Source organism: Theobroma cacao, chromosome 2 (assembly GCF_000208745.1).
Source record: "Theobroma cacao cultivar B97-61/B2 chromosome 2, Criollo_cocoa_genome_V2, whole genome shotgun sequence".
NCBI classification, from domain to species: Eukaryota; Viridiplantae; Streptophyta; class Magnoliopsida; order Malvales; family Malvaceae; genus Theobroma; species Theobroma cacao.
The window spans coordinates 6,991,993-7,012,868 of NC_030851.1; the positions used below are offsets into that span (position 1 = coordinate 6,991,993).

The 20,876-nt window shown below is 32.7% G+C and overlaps 1 protein-coding gene and 1 pseudogene across 1 annotated transcript; one reads left to right on the top strand and one right to left on the bottom strand.

Annotated features, from left to right (window-relative positions):
* LOC108660625 lies at window positions 238–1,272 on the top strand. The gene is made up of 2 exons (XM_018114867.1): window positions 238–450; window positions 1,003–1,272. The coding sequence occupies exons 1-2, from the start codon at window positions 238–240 to the stop codon at window positions 1,270–1,272; spliced, it is 483 nt and encodes a 160-aa protein (XP_017970356.1).
* LOC18608276 overlaps window positions 7,521–20,876 on the bottom strand; it is a 25,824-nt pseudogene continuing 12,468 nt past the window's right edge.

Here is a 20,876-nt window from a genome sequence, read left to right on the forward strand (position 1 = left end):
ATGTATTTTATGGATCTGCAACATGTCATGGAGGACTTTATGTTATGGATCTTCATAGTCCAATGCTCAATAGATGTCAAGAAAGCTAGAAAAGATAATCCCAATCAAACATACATCTGGCATTATAGACTTGGTCATATCAATGAGACAAGGATAGCTAAGTTATATAAACAAGGTTATTTGGATCCTTTTGATTATGAATCATATGGAGTTTGTGAATGTTGTCTCCTTGGTAAGATGACTAAGACTCCTTTTACTGGAAAGGCTGAAAAAGTAGGTGTGCTCATTGGGCTAATACATTTGGATGTATGTGGACCCTTAAAGACACCAGCCAGAGGAGGTTATTCGTATTTCATTACGTTTATAGATGACCATTCTAGATTTGGTTATGTGTACCTAATAAAGTACAAGTTTGAAACTTTTGAAAAGTTTAAAGAGTTTAAGGCTGAGGTTGAGAAACAAACTAGGAAGAGTATTCTCACCCTTAGATCGGATCGAGAAGAAGAATATCTTAGTTAGGAGTTTTTGGATTATCTAACGGAATATGAGATTCTATCACAATGGACTCCACTTAGAACTCCACAACACAATGGAGTGTTTGAGAGGAGAAACTAAACCTTGTTGGACATGGTTCGTTCATGATGAGTAGGGCAGGCCTTCTGATATCCTTTTGAGGATATGCCCTAGAGACTGCTGTTTACCTTCTTAACAAGGCTCCAACCAAATCGGTTGATAAAACACCATATGAGATGTGGTATGGCAAAAGGCCAAACTTGTCTTATATAAGGATTTGGGGATGTACAGCTTATGTGAAGTGTGCATCATTTGATAAGCTTGGAGCTAGATCAAACAAATATAAGTTTATAGGGTATCTTAAATAAACTGTAGGATACTATTTTTACAATCCCACTGAGTAAAAGGTGTTTGTCTCGAAACATGCCACTTTATTGGAAAAAGAGTTTTTACTTGAAGAGATTAGTGGGAGTAAAATAATTCTTGAAGAGGTTCAAGAACCACAAACTGACATCCCTTTTGGAACTTGAGTCGACTGTTGAAGCATTGGATGCTCAAATTAGTACTCAAGAAACACAAGTGCTCCGTAGATCTATAAGACAGAGACAACTTCCAAAGAGATATAGATTTATGATGGAAAGAGATGCTCTGCCAATTGACAAGGAGCCTACTAATTATGAGAAAGCAATATTTGATATTGATTCTGATAAGTGGTTGGAGGCCATGAAATCTGAGATGGATGCCATGCATGTCAACTAAGTATGGACTTTGGTTGATGCACCTAAAAGGGTAAAACCCATCGAATGCAAATGGGTCTTTAAGAGAAAAACTAACATGGATGGTAATGTATAAACGTACAAGGCTAGGTTGGTTGCTAAAGGTTACAACCAAGTTAAAGGAATAGATTATGAGGAAACCTTTTCACCTGTGGCCATGATTAAATCCATTAGGATTTTGCTTGCTATTGCTGCATATTATGATTATGAGATATGGCAGATGGATGTAAAGACAGCATTTCTTAATGAGAATTTGTAAGAAGAAGTGTATATGACACAACCTGAAGGTTTTACATCCAAGGATAATTAGCATAAAGTATGCAAACTCCACAAGTCCATTTACGGGTTGAAACAAGCATTTAGGAGTTGGAACATCAGATTTGATGAAACTATTAAAGAATATGATTTTGTCAAGAATCTTGATGATCCATGTGTTTATAAAAAGGTAAATGGATAAGCAGTTATATTTTTAGTACTTTATGTTGATGATATACTATTAATAGGAAATGATATACCGATGTTACAAACTGTCAAAATCTGGCTATCCAAACAATTCTCCTTGAAGGATTTGGGAGAAGCGACCTATGTTCTGGGAATAAAGATCTATAGAGATAGATCAAAGAAGCTGTTAGGATTGTCCCAATCCACTTATAGACAAGGTGATAAAGAGGTTTAACATGACCGAGTCCGAAAAGGGACACTTGCCTATGTCACATGGCATTTATCTCTCAAAGGATATGTGTCCAAAGACACAAGATGAGAGAATGAGGATGGATAAAATACTGTATGCATCGGCTATAGGATCCATCATGTATGCCATGTTATGTACTAGACCAGATGTGGCGTATGCTCTGAGTGTCATGAGCAAATACCAATCAAATCCAGGTGAGAATCATTGGATTGCTGTGAAAAATATCTTTAAGTACTTATGAAGAACTAAGGATGTTTTATTGGTCTATGGAAGGGCTGAACTCCAAGTTAAAGGATATGGAGATATTACATTCCAATTTGATAAGGATGATAGCAAATCGCAAAGTGGATTTATATTTACCTTAAATGGTAGTGCTATTAGTTGGAAAAGTTCCAAGCAAGCAACAACTGCAGATTCTACAACTGAGGCTGAATACATCTTCGCGTCAGAGGCAGCAAAGGAGGGAGTTTGGATCAAGAAGTTTGTAATTGAACTTGGTGTGGTTCCTAGCATTGTTGACCCTGTAACTTTGTACTGTGACAATAATAGAGCCATTACGCAAGCAAAGGAATTGAGGTCTCATCAACGATCCAAACATGTATTGCAGCGTTATCACTTGATCAGAGATATCATTAAAAGAGGTGATATTAATATAGAAAGAGTACCCACAGAGGACAACTTAACTGACCCTCTCACTAAAGTTCTGTCCCAGTAGAAACATGATCACCACTTGGAGGGCTTTGGTATTAGATACATGGACGATTAGCTTTAGTGCTAGTGGGAGATTGTTAGTGTAAGCCCTGCAAGCCAATCGATTTTGTGCTTGTAAAACACTATATTAATTAGTCATATTTCATGTTAAATACATTATGGATATTTTATATAATGTATGAGGTATTTTTTTATCCATGAGTTTATTTATAAAGAGTTATGAGATACTTATGTAGATAAAGTTCTTGGAACATAATGGCCTTGCAAAGAAATTATAAAGGTTATAATTATGAGATTCTTATGCATCAAAGCCTTGTTTCTAAATGTGTTCGTGGTCATTGTATTGTCAAGAATAAGGGCATTGACAATGTTCAAAGACTAGTACATGCTAAACCTCCTTACTTTAGAAGTAAGCAATTGATCTCATAGGTTGAAGTATGTGAGATACTTAATGATAGTATTTGGGTGATTGTTAAGGAACAAGTTCACTGAACATGACCCGCTATAAGAGTTTCATTTGGTATTTCACTCAAGTGTCTATGGAAATACTCTCATGTGTCAGTAGTGTAAGTAATCCTTAGACTTGTGATACCAGGTCATTTTGGATGTGAATTGTCATGCTTTGATTTCACCTCTACGAGTCTGGAGATGACCAGATGCTTAAACAATGTGCTTTTGGGTATGGCATAAAGCATGCAAAGATGAATGAGTAGTCTAGAGAGGATTCATCACCCCAAGTGATTTGAAGGGGACATATCTCATTTGCTCCTAGCTTATATTGATTGAAAGTCTTTGGCTAAGGCAATCTTGATAGGTCAATATAGAAGCTACAAGACTAATATGGATAAGTTAAAAAGTAGACATCGAGCCAGGCTTTCTATTGTTGGCTCAATTAGTTTTTGATGATAATAAAACATTCCTATTTATTTGTGTCTAATACCTTTACTTGAGTGTGCAGGAAATTAATATATGAAATTAATTTATTAACTCTTCAAAGAGTATTTTTGAAAGAAAAAGAGGGATAAAAACAACAAGATGTAACTGAATAACAAGGAGGAAGCTTATTGGTGAAACAAGGAAGAATGTTGGTTGATCAAAGTTTCAAATTGGAGAAATGACAGGATGAAAAGTTTAAGAAACAAAATTAACTTAATCGACCAAGACAGTCGACTAAGTGCTTTCTACCAAGATCTGTAAACCAGAAACAGAATCAACTTAGTCGACCAAGTTAGTCGACTAAGGGCTCTTTGTCTGCAATTTGAACTAGAGCACTATAGGGCAGATTAACGGCTATAACTCATTCTTAACTATTTTCAACGGATATAAATTGCCAAACTGCCATCAAGGTTGCATCTGCAAGTATAAAATGGTCTTTCAACAATTAGAAACAAGGTTTTAAAAGCCTTCAATGAGATTTGAGCTATAGAAAGTAAAAAAACCAGAAAAGCTTCATAGCACTTGTCTGCACTTAAAAGTCTACTCTTTGCATTTGTATTTAGCACTCAATCCTGTACCAATCAAATCAACCAATGATCATAGGTACCTTCTTGTACTACTTCTCTTGTATTCTTAGAGTGAGGGAGTCATTCTAAGGGGTTGTTCAAACTTGGGATAGCTTGATTGTTGCAGGTTGTAGTTGAGCCTTGGAAAACCACATTGAGTTTTAGTTGAGCCCATAAAAAACTAGTGTAAAAAGTTGTGGCTGAGCTTGGTAAAAGCTATTGTAAAGCTTGGTGAAAGCTTGTGAATTTCACCGGTCTATAGTGGATTTGTGAGAAAATCCTTAGTTGGATAATAAAGGTAGTAGATGTAGGTTTTGGATCGAACCACTCTAAATTGCTGTGCATTTTATACTCTACTTTTGTTTTTTTAAGTTCTGAAAATTAGTTTCCAATATTGTTTAGAGCCAAATTGTGCTATTCACCCCCTTTTAGCACATATTATAGGGACCAACATCTATATACTTGGGATATATGATGAAAGGATCGAATTACACTAAGATACTGTACACTGAAAGGTTAGTCAAATCATATTGACTCTCTTGACATTTGGGTGGTCGTGATGTATTGCTAGATGTCGCTCATGATCTATAAATATAAATATAAATTCTTAATTGAATTAATTTATATTTATTGCCAATATGTTGGGAACCTAATGGGTCACACACATAAGGTGAATTGTCGAAATTAATTTTAGTTCAATTGGATGTGATCTAATTAATTTTATAGAGACTTAATCCAATTAAGTATTGGGCTAAATCAAATATGATTTGATGGAATATTAAATAAAGGCCCAATTAGCTCAAGACATTTTATAATCCTTATTGGTTATAAAGTAGGTCAATTAACTCTATTAAAGAATCCCTTAGCTGCCTCTTGAATATATAGAAGAGTTTTATTTTATTTTCTCGGGTGTTCAAATAGGATCATAGCCAAAAGAGAGAAACACAAGGGAGCTCAAAGTTGAAAGTTTGCTAGCACAAACTTCGACTTAAGGATTCACACACTCTTAGTGAAGAGATTTCGACAAATCACTGTATGGATCACCATTAGAGGCGGACAACTATGATGTTGTGGTTTGATAAGTGCTAGTCTGTGTACAAAAGTTAAAACGAAAAGCCAAGGAGAACTCCACCAAAGAAAGCAGACTTTCAGGTATGTTCAAATTTCTTTTGTGGTTTTTCTAGATTAGTTTCAATTAAAGTGATCTATGGCTTTGGGGATTAAAATTTTAATAATATTCTACTGCGTATGAGTTGTCTTAGCATGATTAAATCCCCAACACCTAGTTTACGCATATGGGGTGAAGGGTTATTGATTGTGGTGTACTGATTGTAAGTCCTCCAAGTTTATGGTGAGTCAGGATGTTACCTTTGACAAATCTGCATTACTTTATGGGATAAGTCTAAAATCACAAACACATTAGACTAAGAAGTTGGCAAGTAGGTGGAGTTTGAAATCAATGCTCTTGAGATAATGCAAGATGATAGTGAAATAAAAAATGAGCCATAAGAGGTACAAGAATTGGTATCTCATATACAAGAACGAAGCATTATTACAAGGAATTCAAGAGTATCTAAGATGTATGATGATTTTGTTACTTGTGTCAATGGTGATTTTGATTCTTATATTTTATTTGTGAAAGTAGAGATTGATGAGCCTTACTTTTATGGTGAGGCAATTACATTTGTCGAGTCTTATACGGAGATAGAGTCTCTACACTAGGATCAAACATGGGAGCTCGTGAAAACACCTAAAAATACTATTGATGTTGGCTTAATGTATGAAAGAGGTGCAAACAATAGTTGTAATGTGATTAGTTTTTCCAATTTTGATTTTACTGGTGATTGATGCAGTTAAAGATCTCAAACGGAGTATGTGTTCACTCTCTTAGAGTTTGCAATTAGTTGGAAAGTAATTTTTCAATCAACCGTTGCTTTGTCTACAACTAAAGCTGAATATATGGTTGTGACGAGGCAGTGAATGAGGTTTTATGACTCCAAGGCTTGGTTAGGGATCTTGGTTTTGGACAAGCATATAAGCTTGTGTTTTGTGATGGTTAAAGTGCCATACACTTGACTAAAAATCAAATGTTTCATGAGAAAACTAATCACATTCGAGTCAAGTGAAACTTCGTTCAAAAGATTATTTCTAGATGTGAGATTGTAGTTAAGAAAATAGCCACAGCTGAAAATTCAACAAATATAGTAACTAAGTCACTTTTTGGGATAAAGTTCAAGATTGCTTGGACTTAGTTGGTGTTCATAGTGCTTGGGGCCTTTTAAGGCATTGACAGTGTCAACAGTGATTGGTTCGTAAGGTGAAGCTTGGTGAATTCAAGCCTAAGGTGGAGATTTGTTATGATAGTCTTGAATTGTAGTTTGATTATGATTGTTTAATTCTAATTAAACTTGTATACCTTTCTGAGATAGTCTTTAACTCTAGTTAGACTAGTATAATATATCTTAATTGAATGAGGATAAAATTATTGTACTTGACCTTATAAAAGAATCCTATGCGATTAAAGAATAGTCATCACGTAGATTTAGAGAGATTGATTTAGGTGTACATGAGATAAGGGTTGTGAGTTTGAGACTGTTCTTGTAATCTTTTGATTTTTCTTTTAGTGGATCTTTCTCTGTTACTATACTCATGGATGTAGATCATTAAAAGACTAAACCACGTAAATTCTTGTATTCTTGTAAATGTACTTAATTTTTTTTATTTTATTGATTGAGGAAAATCTTGAATAACTATTTAAAGATAATTTTGTAATTTTCACAATAGTATCGGAGGAAAGGATCATTTCAAATCATCCTTTCCTCCAATCACTTTGCACTTGGAGTAATGACTTCTAACCAAGGCATGTCTATTGCTTGTTGAAGACCTCGAATGTGACATTTCCTTAAGAATGGTTTAGAATTAGTATCAATTAATTCAGCATTAAAATTTTTTTTCCCACAGTGATAATTGGTTGTTTAATATTTTTAATGTGCTTAAATGGTCAAGTATGCGTGGCGGCACGTTAGCTCCACCTTGAGATAGATCTCATGTATGACATTTCATACCTAAACAATTGAAATTTTGTTATTATAAACTAATCAAAGTCTATGTCAAGGTTTAAAGACGTGCAGTGCTACAATAAATTTAATTCCAAATCCTAAGAATGAGAATAATATTTAAAAAGCAATCAAATTAAAATTAGGCAGAAGTCATAGTCATGATTCATGAGCTGAAAATTGTAGGAGAAAAGACAATAGAGGACAAGTCGTGAATTACGATAGATGAGAAAAAATGGACCAAAGGGAATGAAGACCACCCTAATATTGGTCAAACAACATTAACAAGGTGCGAATTGGCGTAAAACAAGCCAAGCGCTAGAAAGAATAAGTCCTTCCTTGAGGAATAGTCTTTAACCATGAACCTATTAGGCAACAACATAGGTGGAGGTAATTAAGGCTAAAGGCCTAGGCTTTTTACAAGTCTTTAACCTCTCTTTGGGGTATCACCATTTGTTAACCATATCGATATCAACAGGTGAAAGTTCAACAACAAAATTCTTGTCCAATTCATGTAGATTCAGGCAATCACTCGATATAAAAGCTGAATTTCATGAATTATATGCTAATCACCCTTATTGCTAAGTGATAATATATTTTAAATTGAGATTCTTATTTAAATCTGAATCAAAACGGAAGTGAGTAAATTGAATAGTATCTAAGGAAAAACTAAAAATTCCAATTCATCCGAAGCTGGGAAGAATACTGATTTTAAATAACAGAGTACTAATTTTGAAAGAGAAAGCCAAGCCATTTTTGAAGTTGACGCCCACCTTTCAACAACCTCTTCCTCAAACCCACAAGCTGCTAACTTCTGCACCAACCAAAGTAGCCTAGCAGCCAGCTTCTGAGCCAAATTCCCCGATCGGTTCACATCCCCTTTCCCCATCCCCACCCTACTCCACACGCCATCTTCAACCGATCGAATCGCTTGTAAAACCCTATTCAACCTATATCAAACCGGTCTAGGTGCCGGGACATCGAGACTAACCGTGTCCTACCCCACTTCAACCATTGCAGCTTCAAACTGTCAATAGTCCTCGCAAAAACAGCTGACAAAATGGTATGGTTGACTTCACGCAAAGCTTCGACGTTTTCCTTTTTTTTTAATAGCAAGAGTAAACTTTATTCATCAAAGAGGGACTAAATCCCTTTCACCATATAGAAGAGAGAATAATAGAAAGCTTTGGTTCATATATCAGTCCAATTTATCTGATATATCTTTCCAAAGCCTTCTAAAAAAACCAAAAGAAACAACCCCTATACACGTCATAATTCCATAAAGCCAAACTTGGCAGGAAGGCCATTGTACTCCCTCTCCAATGAAAACAAAAGAAAATCCCTGAAAGTTACAGTCACCCATATAAACAAGAAAGACAAAAACAATCCTTCCTCCCAAGAGCCATACACTCCCAATCCAGCAAACTAAAAGAGGAAAACAAACAACAAAATAAAAAGTAACTAAAAACGCGGGCAAGAGAATCAGGACTCAATAACACCCATGGCCCCCAATCAGACTAAGAACCGAATTAACAAATCTGAATTTGTCCACCTCCCTCAAGGAAAAAAAAACAGAGACTAGAACACTCTTAATATCTCACTCTGAAGATGAATGGTAGCTTTAGCCAATGAATCGGCTTCTTGATTTGCCTCTCTTACAGAATGTCTGATATCCCACTCAGCACTTATATCCTTTAACCTTTCAATCTGAATCATCCAATATCTCAGCCTCTAAGGCGCTTTCGCAGGATCTTTGATCCATCTAACAATGTTCCACACATCACTTTCAATCAGCAAGGAGTGGTTACCTCTCCATCTTGAAGCTGAGAAAATCAAGAAAGCCTCATTCACCGCATGGACTTCAGCTATAGTAGAGTTTGCAATACTAATTGGTTTGGAAAAAGTAAGTAGCACCTCTCCCTTTTCATTTCTCAAAATGCCCCTAATTCCAGCAAGTCCAAGGCAACCTTGGGCCACTCCATCTACGTTAAACTTCAGATGCCCTGGCTTTGGTTTTTCCCATGAAACACCTTTTCTTTCTTTAGTTTTTTTTTTTTACCGCCACATCCAACTTTAGGGATAAAAATGGTCAAAACCAAAGGATACTCATTAGGCCACTTAGCATTGGCCAATGATGCCACTCTTATCTTAGAAGTCTCCCAACACTGTACTCTATCCTAAGTTTTTCCATTGAAGACAACATCATTACGACACTTCCAAATAGTCCAAACAACTACAAAATAACTCATCCTCCAAATCCTCTCATCCGCATGTCCCATGTAACAATTATTCCAGGATTCAAAGAATAATTTAACATTACCAGGGGCACTCCATTGATACCCAAACACGTCACACCACCCAGCCCATACCTTCCACATTTTAGAGCAGAAAATAAACAAGCGGTTAACCGATTCCTTCTCTTTGTTGCACAGCACACAAGAACTTTGATTATCTTGAATCACTCCCCGACTTACTAGTTCTTCTTTCACTTCGATTTTTTCATGAAATAATTGCCACACAAACGCCTCAGTTCTATAAGGTGCCAGACCAACCCAAATATTCTTTCAAACCTTATCTCTCTTTTCGGTTAGCACCATTAGTCTCTTGCAAAAAGATTTAGAGCTATATAGACCACTTACTTCACATTTCCACACCATCTCATCTTTTAGCTCTCTACTAATTTGGAAGTCTTTAAGAATGTTTCCAAGCTGATCCCATTGACCAATTTCCCAATCAAATAAATTTCTTCTCAGAGATATATCCCATTTCCACACATTCTCCTCTTATCTGCCATATTCCATAATCTTCCCATTTTTATTATTAGCAAGCACAAAAATCCTTCGATAGATTTGAGCCAATGTACCATTACCAATCCATTCATCAGTCCAAAAGCGTATGTTTTCACCATATCCAACCACAAAACCAAGATTCGGAATGACCTGCAAAAGATACTTGTTAGTCGGGGAAAGGGGACTAGTGATGTTCTTCCATAATGTAGAAAAATTACGATTTGCATTCGTATTTGGCATGAGATAGATAGGATCACTCCTGGTTTTTCTAACAATAATTTCTCTCCACATGCTCTCTCTCTCACTTCTATACCGCCAAATCCATTTATTTAAGAGAGCTTTATTCTTAGTTTCCAAATCTGTTATTCCTATCCCCCCACACTCCCGATAATTACACACCTTCTCCCAATTGACATAGTGCACCTTTCTTTTCTCATCACAATCTCCCCAAAGGAAGCTCCGCTGAAGTCTCTCCAATTTATTCTTTACCCTCACAAGAATTTTAAACAATGACATATAGAATGTTGGCAAGCTGACTAACACAGATTTGAGCAAAGAGATTCTGCCCTCAAGGGACAGCATTCTGGATTTCCAACCTGACAACTTCTTTTCCACTTTCTCAATGACTGGATTCCAAAAAGCCATGGAATTATGGTTCACCCCCAATGGGAGTCCCAAATAAATGGCCGAAATTTTTTCAATTTGACATTTAATCAAAGCTGCCCAATTTTGGACTAACACACTTTCAACTCCAATCCCGATAAGGAAGCTTTCTTTAAAATTAATATTCAGTTTAGAAATACTTTGAAAACACTTGAGAATTCTCTTCACCACCAGTACATCATCCACTTTAGGCTTGCAGAATAACATTGTGTCATCTGTAAATTACAGGTGAGAGATCTTAAACTATTATGTTCCTATTCTGATCCCCTCCCATACTCCTATTTGTTTAGTTCTTTTAATCAAACTGCTCAACACCTCCACAGTGATATTAAACAAGAAAAGGGACAAAGGGCATCCTTGCCTAAGCCCTCTTTCATCGTAAACTGTCTAGTAGGCGTACCATTAACAAGCACCGTTATCCTCGCTGTACTGACACATTCCTTAATCTATGATCTCCATCTCTCCCTAAACCCCATTTTAACCATGCAAAGCTCAAGGAAATTCCAACTAATACAATCATATGCTTTTTCAAAATCAATCTTGAACAAGATACCTCCACTCCCTCTCTTCCGCAGCTCGTCCACAACCTCATTAGCAATAAGTGTACAATCCATCAATTACCTTCCTTTAATGAATGCGAACTGATTCCTCCCTATAATTTCATCCATGACCTGCTTAAGCCGATTAGCAAAAGTATTCACCATGATCTTATACAAACTCCCAACCAAACTTATAGGCCTATACTCATCAAGCCTTATTAGGTTACTGACTTTGCGGACCAAAGTGATAAACGAATTATTGACCCCGCGACCCAACTTGCTGTGTCTGTAAAAATCCCCCATGAACCTCATGACATCTTTTTTCACCAGACACCAATTCTTCTTGAAAAAATTCAAATTATATTCGTCAGGTCCTAGAGCTTTGTCCCCATCACAACTTTGAATGGTATCCCAAACTTCATCCTTAGAAAACGGTCTTTCAAGAAATTTAATCGAATTTTCCTTCAAACTTCGACGTCTTCCTTACGCTTCTCTTCTATAAGTCTTTCCACTAAAGATCGAACAATTTCATATTTTCTTGAGCTAACAGAAATATCATTAACGCTAGATAGTAGCTGTGAAAGCGCACGAGCAATTCTCGAGTCGCCAACCCCACAGGCTGCAGCCACGTAGCTATGGTTTTAGGGGTGCTTAAAGGAGTAATCATCGGCTTGATGGTGTAAAGTAGAAGGGATCAGAGAAGGAAGTAAGTGCAGAAAGAAGAGAAAACAAGTGATGACAACAGCACGAATTAGTTCAAGTAGCTTGTATTTTTCTGCTAAGTTCAAGAGGGATTTGTCAGCATAAATAAATATAGAAGTTACCATATTTCTAAGTAGCAAAAGAGTTATGGCCGCTGGCGAGTTTTCCATTATGCCCATGATTTTTCTTCTTTTGGTTTTCTTGGCTTAGTTCTAACTATGGTTTTTTAGTTTTCCGTTTGTTTGTATGAATGGAAAGAGTTTTGAGAGGTTAAGAGATGATGAAGAAGGAAGGACGAATTGGTGAGGTAAATGAGTAATAAGGACAAATTAAGAGAGAATTCTCGTTTTGGATCGTTGAAAATGTTTATTAGGATGATGGAGATGTGGGAAACAGTAGTTTCCAGTCGGTGTTTTGCTTTCACGGGACTTTCTGGCTTTCTCGTGAACCCAATTTTCTTTGAGTTACATTTTGGGCCAACTCAGCCGGATACATCATCTTAACCCAATTGTTATAACTTGATTACTGATAATGTAATTATTGAAAAGATATCGTTATGACATTTGATATATAAGAAAATATTAATAACTAAAAGTATTAAGAAGATAACATTATATTTTTATTATCAATGTGATATTTTTAAAATTATCATTATATATGAAAATAAAAATTTAATATATTTATCTATTTTTTTAATGTAAATTTTTGTATATAATATCATTCATTCAATAAATCTAACTATTATTCTTCAAGACACATCAATTCTCACCAAGGGATTGATATTTGATGGTTTCTTATTAATTACCAAATAGATTATAGGGGGAAATTGCATAAATAATTATACTTTATCTAATTTAATTTACTTTTTCAATGAGCCTTTAAATGATTATTTTTTTACGTATTGAAACTTTCTTCTTTAGGAACACTAGATTTTAAAGTAATCTTTAATTGTGTTATTGTATACTCATATAATTCATGATTGGTTTATTATCTTTTTATTTAGTTGTGTTCACATATTGTATTGTGTTACATGTTTATTGAACGTATTTATATATAATATCTTAACACAATTAATTAATTGTATTATTTTTGTGTTTATCTATATAACTATTAATACTTTATATTTACATGATACAATTAAAATAAACACAAATTGTTAAATCTACTCAATAGTTACCGTTTGTATGTTTGAAGAAGAAAAAGACGAAGAAGAAATCAAAAACTCAAAACTAAACAAAATCTAGTCAAATTTGAAGCGAGAATAAGAGAGAAACCAACAACTAAATGGCCCCTAGGGTTAGAACGGAAGGGGTGTGAGGGAAGGGTTTGGGCTTCGTTCCCCAAAGGAAATGGGCAATAATGGTAAAATCAGATTTTTTTACTTTCTCAATTAATAAGAAAGTAACATTACATTGATTTCTTTTTTTGGTGTAATATGATGCCAATGTAATGTAATATTAAATTGAATTTTTCTCACAAAACATTGTAAACTTTATCATTTACATTACAAGAAATATTACTTACTTCTTTTGTACCAAACACCCCTTAAATGTAGCATTATTCTAACCTTTCCATAATCTTGTCCAATCACCCTATACGATTGATCCTCCTTTAACATAAGAAAAGGTATTGCTTTAAATATTCATGGTCAAAACTTTGAAATAATGGACCACTTGCTACCAGATTATTACCCAAATACTATCTAAAATTTTGCTTGACCCATCTGGAATTGCTATGAAAAGGTATTAGCATATAGCCATGCAAAATTTTTCAAAAATTATTTAAAAGATTAATAATTTATTATTATGAATATATGTATGAATGCCCATTATGTTATAAACTTCATCCATTCTTTAAAGTGAGTGCGACATCATTTAATAATTATGGTCATGGATGTGAAAGAGCATAATAATTACAATCATGGTGATTACTCTAATAACTATTCTAATAATGAGAATACCATCCAAAGTGGATGGATACATTTAATTACCAAAAGTGGATGGACACATCTAATCATTGGAACTAAATGGATACATTTAACCACCAAAAGTGGATGAATATTGAAGAGATATAAGAAAAAAAAATAAAAGTAGACGAAATAAAAGGAATATAAAAAATATCTATCATCGATGTGGTATGAAAGGCCATTGGTTACATACCTGTTGTACGTTGAAACATCTTATTGAACTTTATCAATTATCTTTGCAAGTTAAAAAGAAAAAATATATATCAAAACAAGTTTTGTTCAAGATAATTTTAACTATGACCCAATTGATATAATATATCTGGATGTTACTAATTTTTTTGTCCATCGTAAAGAAGGAATTGATCATCTTATTGGTTATGTAAATATTCAAAAATAAAATTTCTTAATAGTTTGCTAATATATTTTAGTATAACTTTATTATGAAAATGTTGTTATATGTTCTCATTATATTTAAATGATATGTTTTTATTATGTGTTTTAATAATTAATTCTATATTTAATGTTCTCTTATGATAATTTGTAAGTTTCTTACTATATATATTATTTTAAAATATGAATATTCATCTAGTTGGATCCAAGATCAACAATGCAAATATATGTCTAGCAAATAGCCCTATAATGCACAATATATTAAAAAATAAGAAATATTTTTCTCACTTAACAATGTAAGAAACAATATTAATATAATATCTAGTAGTATAAGATTAATAAAAGCTTCAGAAAAACCAATATTTTAATACTTGGAGGAACAAACTTTATAAGAAAGGATGTATTATTTTCTATTAAGTCTCAAAAAAAGTTGTTAAGTTTTAAAGATATTTATTTAAATAGATATCATATTGAGACAACAAATAAAAGAGACAATTAATAGCTATATATTACATCTATTATCTTAAATAAGAAGTGTTTGTTGGAAAAATTACCCGCTTGGTTCTCTCGATTGTACTACACAAATATTATAATGATTGAAACTCATGTTATAATAAATTAGAAGTTGACTAATGATTTTAACATTTGGCATGACCGATTGGGCCATCCGAGATCAATAATGATGCAAAAAATTATTGAAATACATGTGGTTATTCATTGAAAAACTAAAAAAATTTTCAATTTAAAGAATTTTCATGTGTTACTTGCTCTTAAGGTAAATTAATTATAAGACTATCACCAACTAAAGTAAGAGCTGAATCTCCAATACATCCACCATGTGAAATACATTTTTGGAATGTATTTAGGGTGATATATGTAGACCCATATATCTACCATGTGAACCATTTAGATATTTTACAATTTGAATTGATACATCAACTAAATGGTCACATGTGTACTTATTATCAACTTGCAATTTAGCATTTGCAAAATTACTCGCTCAAATCCTTCATTTATGAACACAATTTTCTAATTATACAATTAAGACAATTTGTCTTAATAATGCTAGTGAATTTACATCTAAAGCTTTTAATGAATATAACATATTAGTTGGAATAACTATTAAACAACTTGTTGTTTATATTCATGCATAAAACAGCCAAGTAGAATTGTTTATTAAACATGTCCAACTAATTGCAAAATCATTGTTTATGAAAACAAACTCTTCATTTTTACTTAGGGCATGCCATTTTGCATGCGGTAGCACTTATAGGCATTTAAACAACGAGTTATCATAAATTCTCTCATATACAATTGGTTTATGGTTAAAAATCGAATATTTTCCATCTAAAAATTTTTGGATGTGCGATATATGTCCTAATTACTCCACCACAATGCACAAAGATGAGTCCTCAAAGGAAGTTAGGAATATATGTTGGATATGAATTTTCATCTATAATTAAATATCTAGAACAATTAACAATAGATTTATTCATGACAAAGTTTATCGATTTTGATTTTGATGAAATAGTTTTTCCAAGAAAAGAGGGAGAAATAAGTAGCTAGAAAATTTTTTTTCTTGGAATGTTTTATCATTATCTAGTTTTGATTCTTACACAAATCAATGTGAACTTAATGTTCAAAAGATAATACATTTGTAAAATATAGCAAATCAGTTGCTAGATGTATTTACTGACTTAAAGAGAACAACTAAATCTCATATATCAGCTGCAAATGCTCTTAGTAGAATTAATGTCCTTGTAGGATAAGGCACACCAGAAGTGCGAAAAACCAACGGTTTCAAAGATAAAATCCTCAAAAAAAAAAAAAGAACAAATATACAAAATGGTCAAAAAGAGGAAACAAAAACTCTAGAAGTGACCCCTAACATAATTGATAACATTTTAGAAGAAATTCAAGTATTTGAAATCATTAAAAATAAAGAGATCTCAATAAATTATGTCATGATGAAAAAAATGATACCATAATGAAATAAACGTCGATGATATTTTTTCATATAATTTAACGCTCAATATTATGGAAGAAAATGAGGATCATAAACTTACATCTGTTGAAGAATGTAGACATAGAAATGATTGGTCAATGTGAAAAAACGCAATCCAGGTGGAATTGACTTCACTTGTAAATCATGAAGTTTTTGGACTTATAGTCCATACAACAAATGGTTTAAAACCAGTGAGATCTAAATGAAGATTTGTGTGAAAACGAAATAGAAAAATAAAAACAATTTTGAGACATAAAGCATGTCTTGTTGCACAAGGTTTTACCCAAAGATCTAGTATTGATTGTGAAGAGACATATTCTGTTGTGTTGGATACAATTACATTTCTTTATTTAGTTAGTCTAACAATACATGAGAAGATTGAAATGCATTCAATTACTACAACTTATTTATATGATTTACTCGATATTGATATCTATATGAAAATTCAGGATTTAAGTTGGTTGAGGCATGTACACAATCTTAAGAAATTTATTCAATCAAATTAAATAAATATGTATATAGATTAAAGCAATCTGGACACATGTGGTATAATTACCTTAGTGAATATTTGTTTAAAGAAAGCTATAAAAATAATCTTATATACCCATGTGTTTTTATAAAAAAATTTGGATCTGAATTTGTCATAATTGCTATTTTTGATGATGACCTAAACATTATTAAAACTCTAGAAAAGTTATAAAAAATCGTGGATTACTTAAAGAAAGAATTTGAGATGAAAGATCTTGAAAAAACAAGTTTTGTTTGAGTCTTTAGATTGAGCACGTCATAAATGGAATTTTCGTTCATTAATCTAATTATATTTTAAAAGTGCTAAAATGATTCTATATGGACAATACACACCCATTGAGTTCACTAATGTTTGTAAGGTCACTAGATATGAAAAAAGACCATTTCTGACCTCATGAGGATGATGAAAAACTTTTTAATCCTGAAGTATTATATTTAAGTGCAATCGAAGCACTAATATATATTGCTAGCAATACACAACTTAATATATCATTTATTGTAAATTTATTAGCAAGATATAGTTCTTATCCAACTTAAAGACATTGGAATGAAAACAAACATATACTTCAACATCTCTGAGGAATAATAGACATGCGTTTATATTATTCAAATGTGTTCAAATCAGATTTAATTGGTTATGTGAATACAGGATATTTATTTATTCCACATAATGCTTGATACTAGACATGTTAATTATTTACATGTCGAAGTATGACTATTTCATAGTGTTTTATAAAACAAATTATAGTTGCTACTTCTTATAATCATACAGAAATTTTAACAATTCATGAGTTAAGTTATGAATGTGTCTGGTTAAGATTTATTTCTCAATATATTCGAGAAACGTGTGACTTGTTAATTAAGAAAGAAATTCCAACAACATTATATGAAGATAATATATCGCTTGCATAGCCCAGTTAAAGGAAGGATACATTAAAGGTAATAAGACAAAATATATTTTGCCAAAATTCTTCTTCATTCATGATTTTCGAGAAAAATGTGATATTAATGTTTAACAAATTTGTTCAAGTGACAATCTAGTAGATTTATTCACCAAAGCCTTTCATACTATAACATTGGAAAAGTTGATATAAAAGATTGGAATGTATGCAATCATTAGGATGAGTAAAACACACATTGCACTTTTTTCTTGATTAAGGTTTTTAATGAGTTAGTATTTCAAAAGCATATTCTTGAAAAGAATTATTTAATTTTTTTTTCTTTACCCAGATTTTTTTCTCATGAAATTGTTTCCTAATAAAGTTTTAATGATGCATATTCTTAATACAATGAACATTCAAGAGAGAGTTTTTATGAATATATATGTGTGAAAATCCATTATGTAATGACCTAAAAAGTTCAGATCAAGTCAAACAATGCAATAAGCCAAACACAAGAATCATAATCTGATTTGAACTCTTAAATTTGATTCTGTATATCTAGATTTCTATATATATATATATTAAATTAGATTAAGAATAAAATTTAGAGGTTATTAGTTTATAAATAAGGCCCTTACTTCATATATAAATACACACTTAAATAAGATCTTTCTTACTTTATTAATATTTTTTTTCATTTAAAAGAAGTCTAGAGAGGAAAAAAGATTTAAATCTTGAAACTTGACATTAATTGGATAAAGGAAGGGAATGATAAATAGAGTTGTCAACGTTGGTCCAAATTTGAAAATTTTATTCGATTTGTCTCAATTTAAACTCATCATAACTTGATTTGGTCAAGAATATCAAAATTTAAAATTCAAAATGATTTGAATATCCGAATTGAATTGACTTGAAATTGAAATAATTTAAACTTAATTGATTTTAAGAGATTAATTCAAAACAATCAAAATTTAAACTAATGTCACTGTAAAAATTAATAACTTGACTTAAAAAATTATTCAAATTCGAGATAAAACGAATTTTTTTTTATCTAAAATGACACGACTCAAAGTAATCCAATTAATACCTTTCGGACATCCTGATACAGCATAAATTGCTATTATGGTCTTGAAGAAGTCCTTTTTAAGGCAATAAGAATGAAAGAAAGACTAATTGTGTTTTATTAACCCAAACTTATATTCAGACCAATAACGTAATTGGAGACCACTGTGAGCTGAGGAAAGAATAGATGAAGTTGAATAAAAAAAGAATGACTTTAGAGAAAATTGTGAGAAATAACCTTCTTCATAAGCCTAATTCAAAAATATTATTTTTTTATAATTTTAGCTATTTTTAGTCAATTTTTAGCATTACTTGACAAGAAATACCCTTTAAATAATTTTAGACAAATTAAAATGGTTTCAGTTTTCTCTATCCCGCCATCCAGACAAAAATTTCAAAATTAAATCTCGATTTCTCTCTCTAATCAAATACTGTTTATCTCACCATCCAAAGAGCAGAGATGATATGAAGCTTTTTCTTATTTTGTTTTATTTTTCTGGATGGTGAATCTTGGGGTTCTCAATGGTGATGAACAGTGATTTTGCTCTTCTATAGTGATTGCAAGTAGCATGATGAATGTGGTAACTAGATGCTTTTTGATGATGACTTTCTTCGAAATGTGTGCTGCGATGGAGATGCTTGTGTTAATGAGTTGAATCGGATTGGTTAAGATGATGGGCTCAAGGAGAAGGAACAGCTAAAACATGTTTGATGGATTTTATGGTGGTTCAGGATTTTGTTGTGTTTGGGATTAGAATGATTGTTAAGCATGTTTGTTGGGAATTTTGATTTTTTTATGAAATTTTGAGTTTAAATTGTTCAGGGAGTATTTTGTATAGGGAGTATATTTTGTTTTTGCATAAAGGGAGTAAACAAGTGTCACAACCCAATTTTCAGGCCATGACCGGTGCATGGGCCGAATGGGCATAGCCCATTGTGCCCAAGCCAGTTTTTTATGCAATCTCGATTATCATTCCCAGCCATCATTTCTAAAACCACATATTGTAATTCTCAACTATAAATATTTCAGTAACATTTTATAGCAACCTAATATTCACATTTGTATTATGTTAAAATAATGTCACCCGTTTGCCAACCTATATTGGCATCAGTAATCAAATATACATATTTGATTTTTAATATGAATCTTAGTGGTCTACATTACTTATATGTATACACAACCATAAGACTCTTGACTGTCAGCGGAGTGACCTTAAGTGAAGGTGTAGCTACTGAGATGCCATAGCACCTACCAAGAAGGCGGGCATACATGGACAACTCAATCTAGGTCCCAACTGCCTCTGAATCTGAAAACATAAAGTTTAAAAGAGTGAGTATAAAACTCAGTGAGTGAACATAAGAAGGGAACAAGCAACCGATACGGAAAGATTTTGAAAACATGATGCACTTTTGTTAAAAACAATGCAATTTAGTTTAATTTCTTGTAAAATCCCATAATTCAACCTTTGATTATTAAATCCCTTAGTGTTGAAAGATCCATGACAAACCATGAAGTTGAAAAGAATGAAAGTTTCAGCAAATGTCCAAGCAAGACAAGCAAAACAAAGGGTTTCTCGTTGCATCAAAAAGGCATTCTAGGTTCACATATATTTTGGTCTTTCAAGCATCGCTTCCACTACATAAGTCCAATTGATATGATTTTTGAGTCATTAGAAAGCTAAGAGGTTGGGCTACAATTTTGATGTTTACCACTTTGCCTAGTTTTGATCGAAAAGTGGTCAAAATTGTTGTCAAAGTGATAGCACTGCACAACAATTTCAAAACCACTCGAGAATTTCTCGCTGCAGCGAGAATCCATATTCGCTGCAACGAAATTCCTTGCTGCAATGAAATTCAGAGCATGGATTAAGGTTGCCTACCCGAGAGTTTCTCGCTGCAGTGAAAATGAATCTCGCTGTAGTAAGAAATAAATCAATATAGTTGAAGAGGTATTGTTACATCAAAAAGTCATTTTCTTGTTAAAATGAAAAGCAATTTGGGAGCAATTAACAATGCCAACATACAATACATTCACAAATATTTTCATAAACTTTCTATAATATATATATATATATATATATATATATATATATAAGTTATAG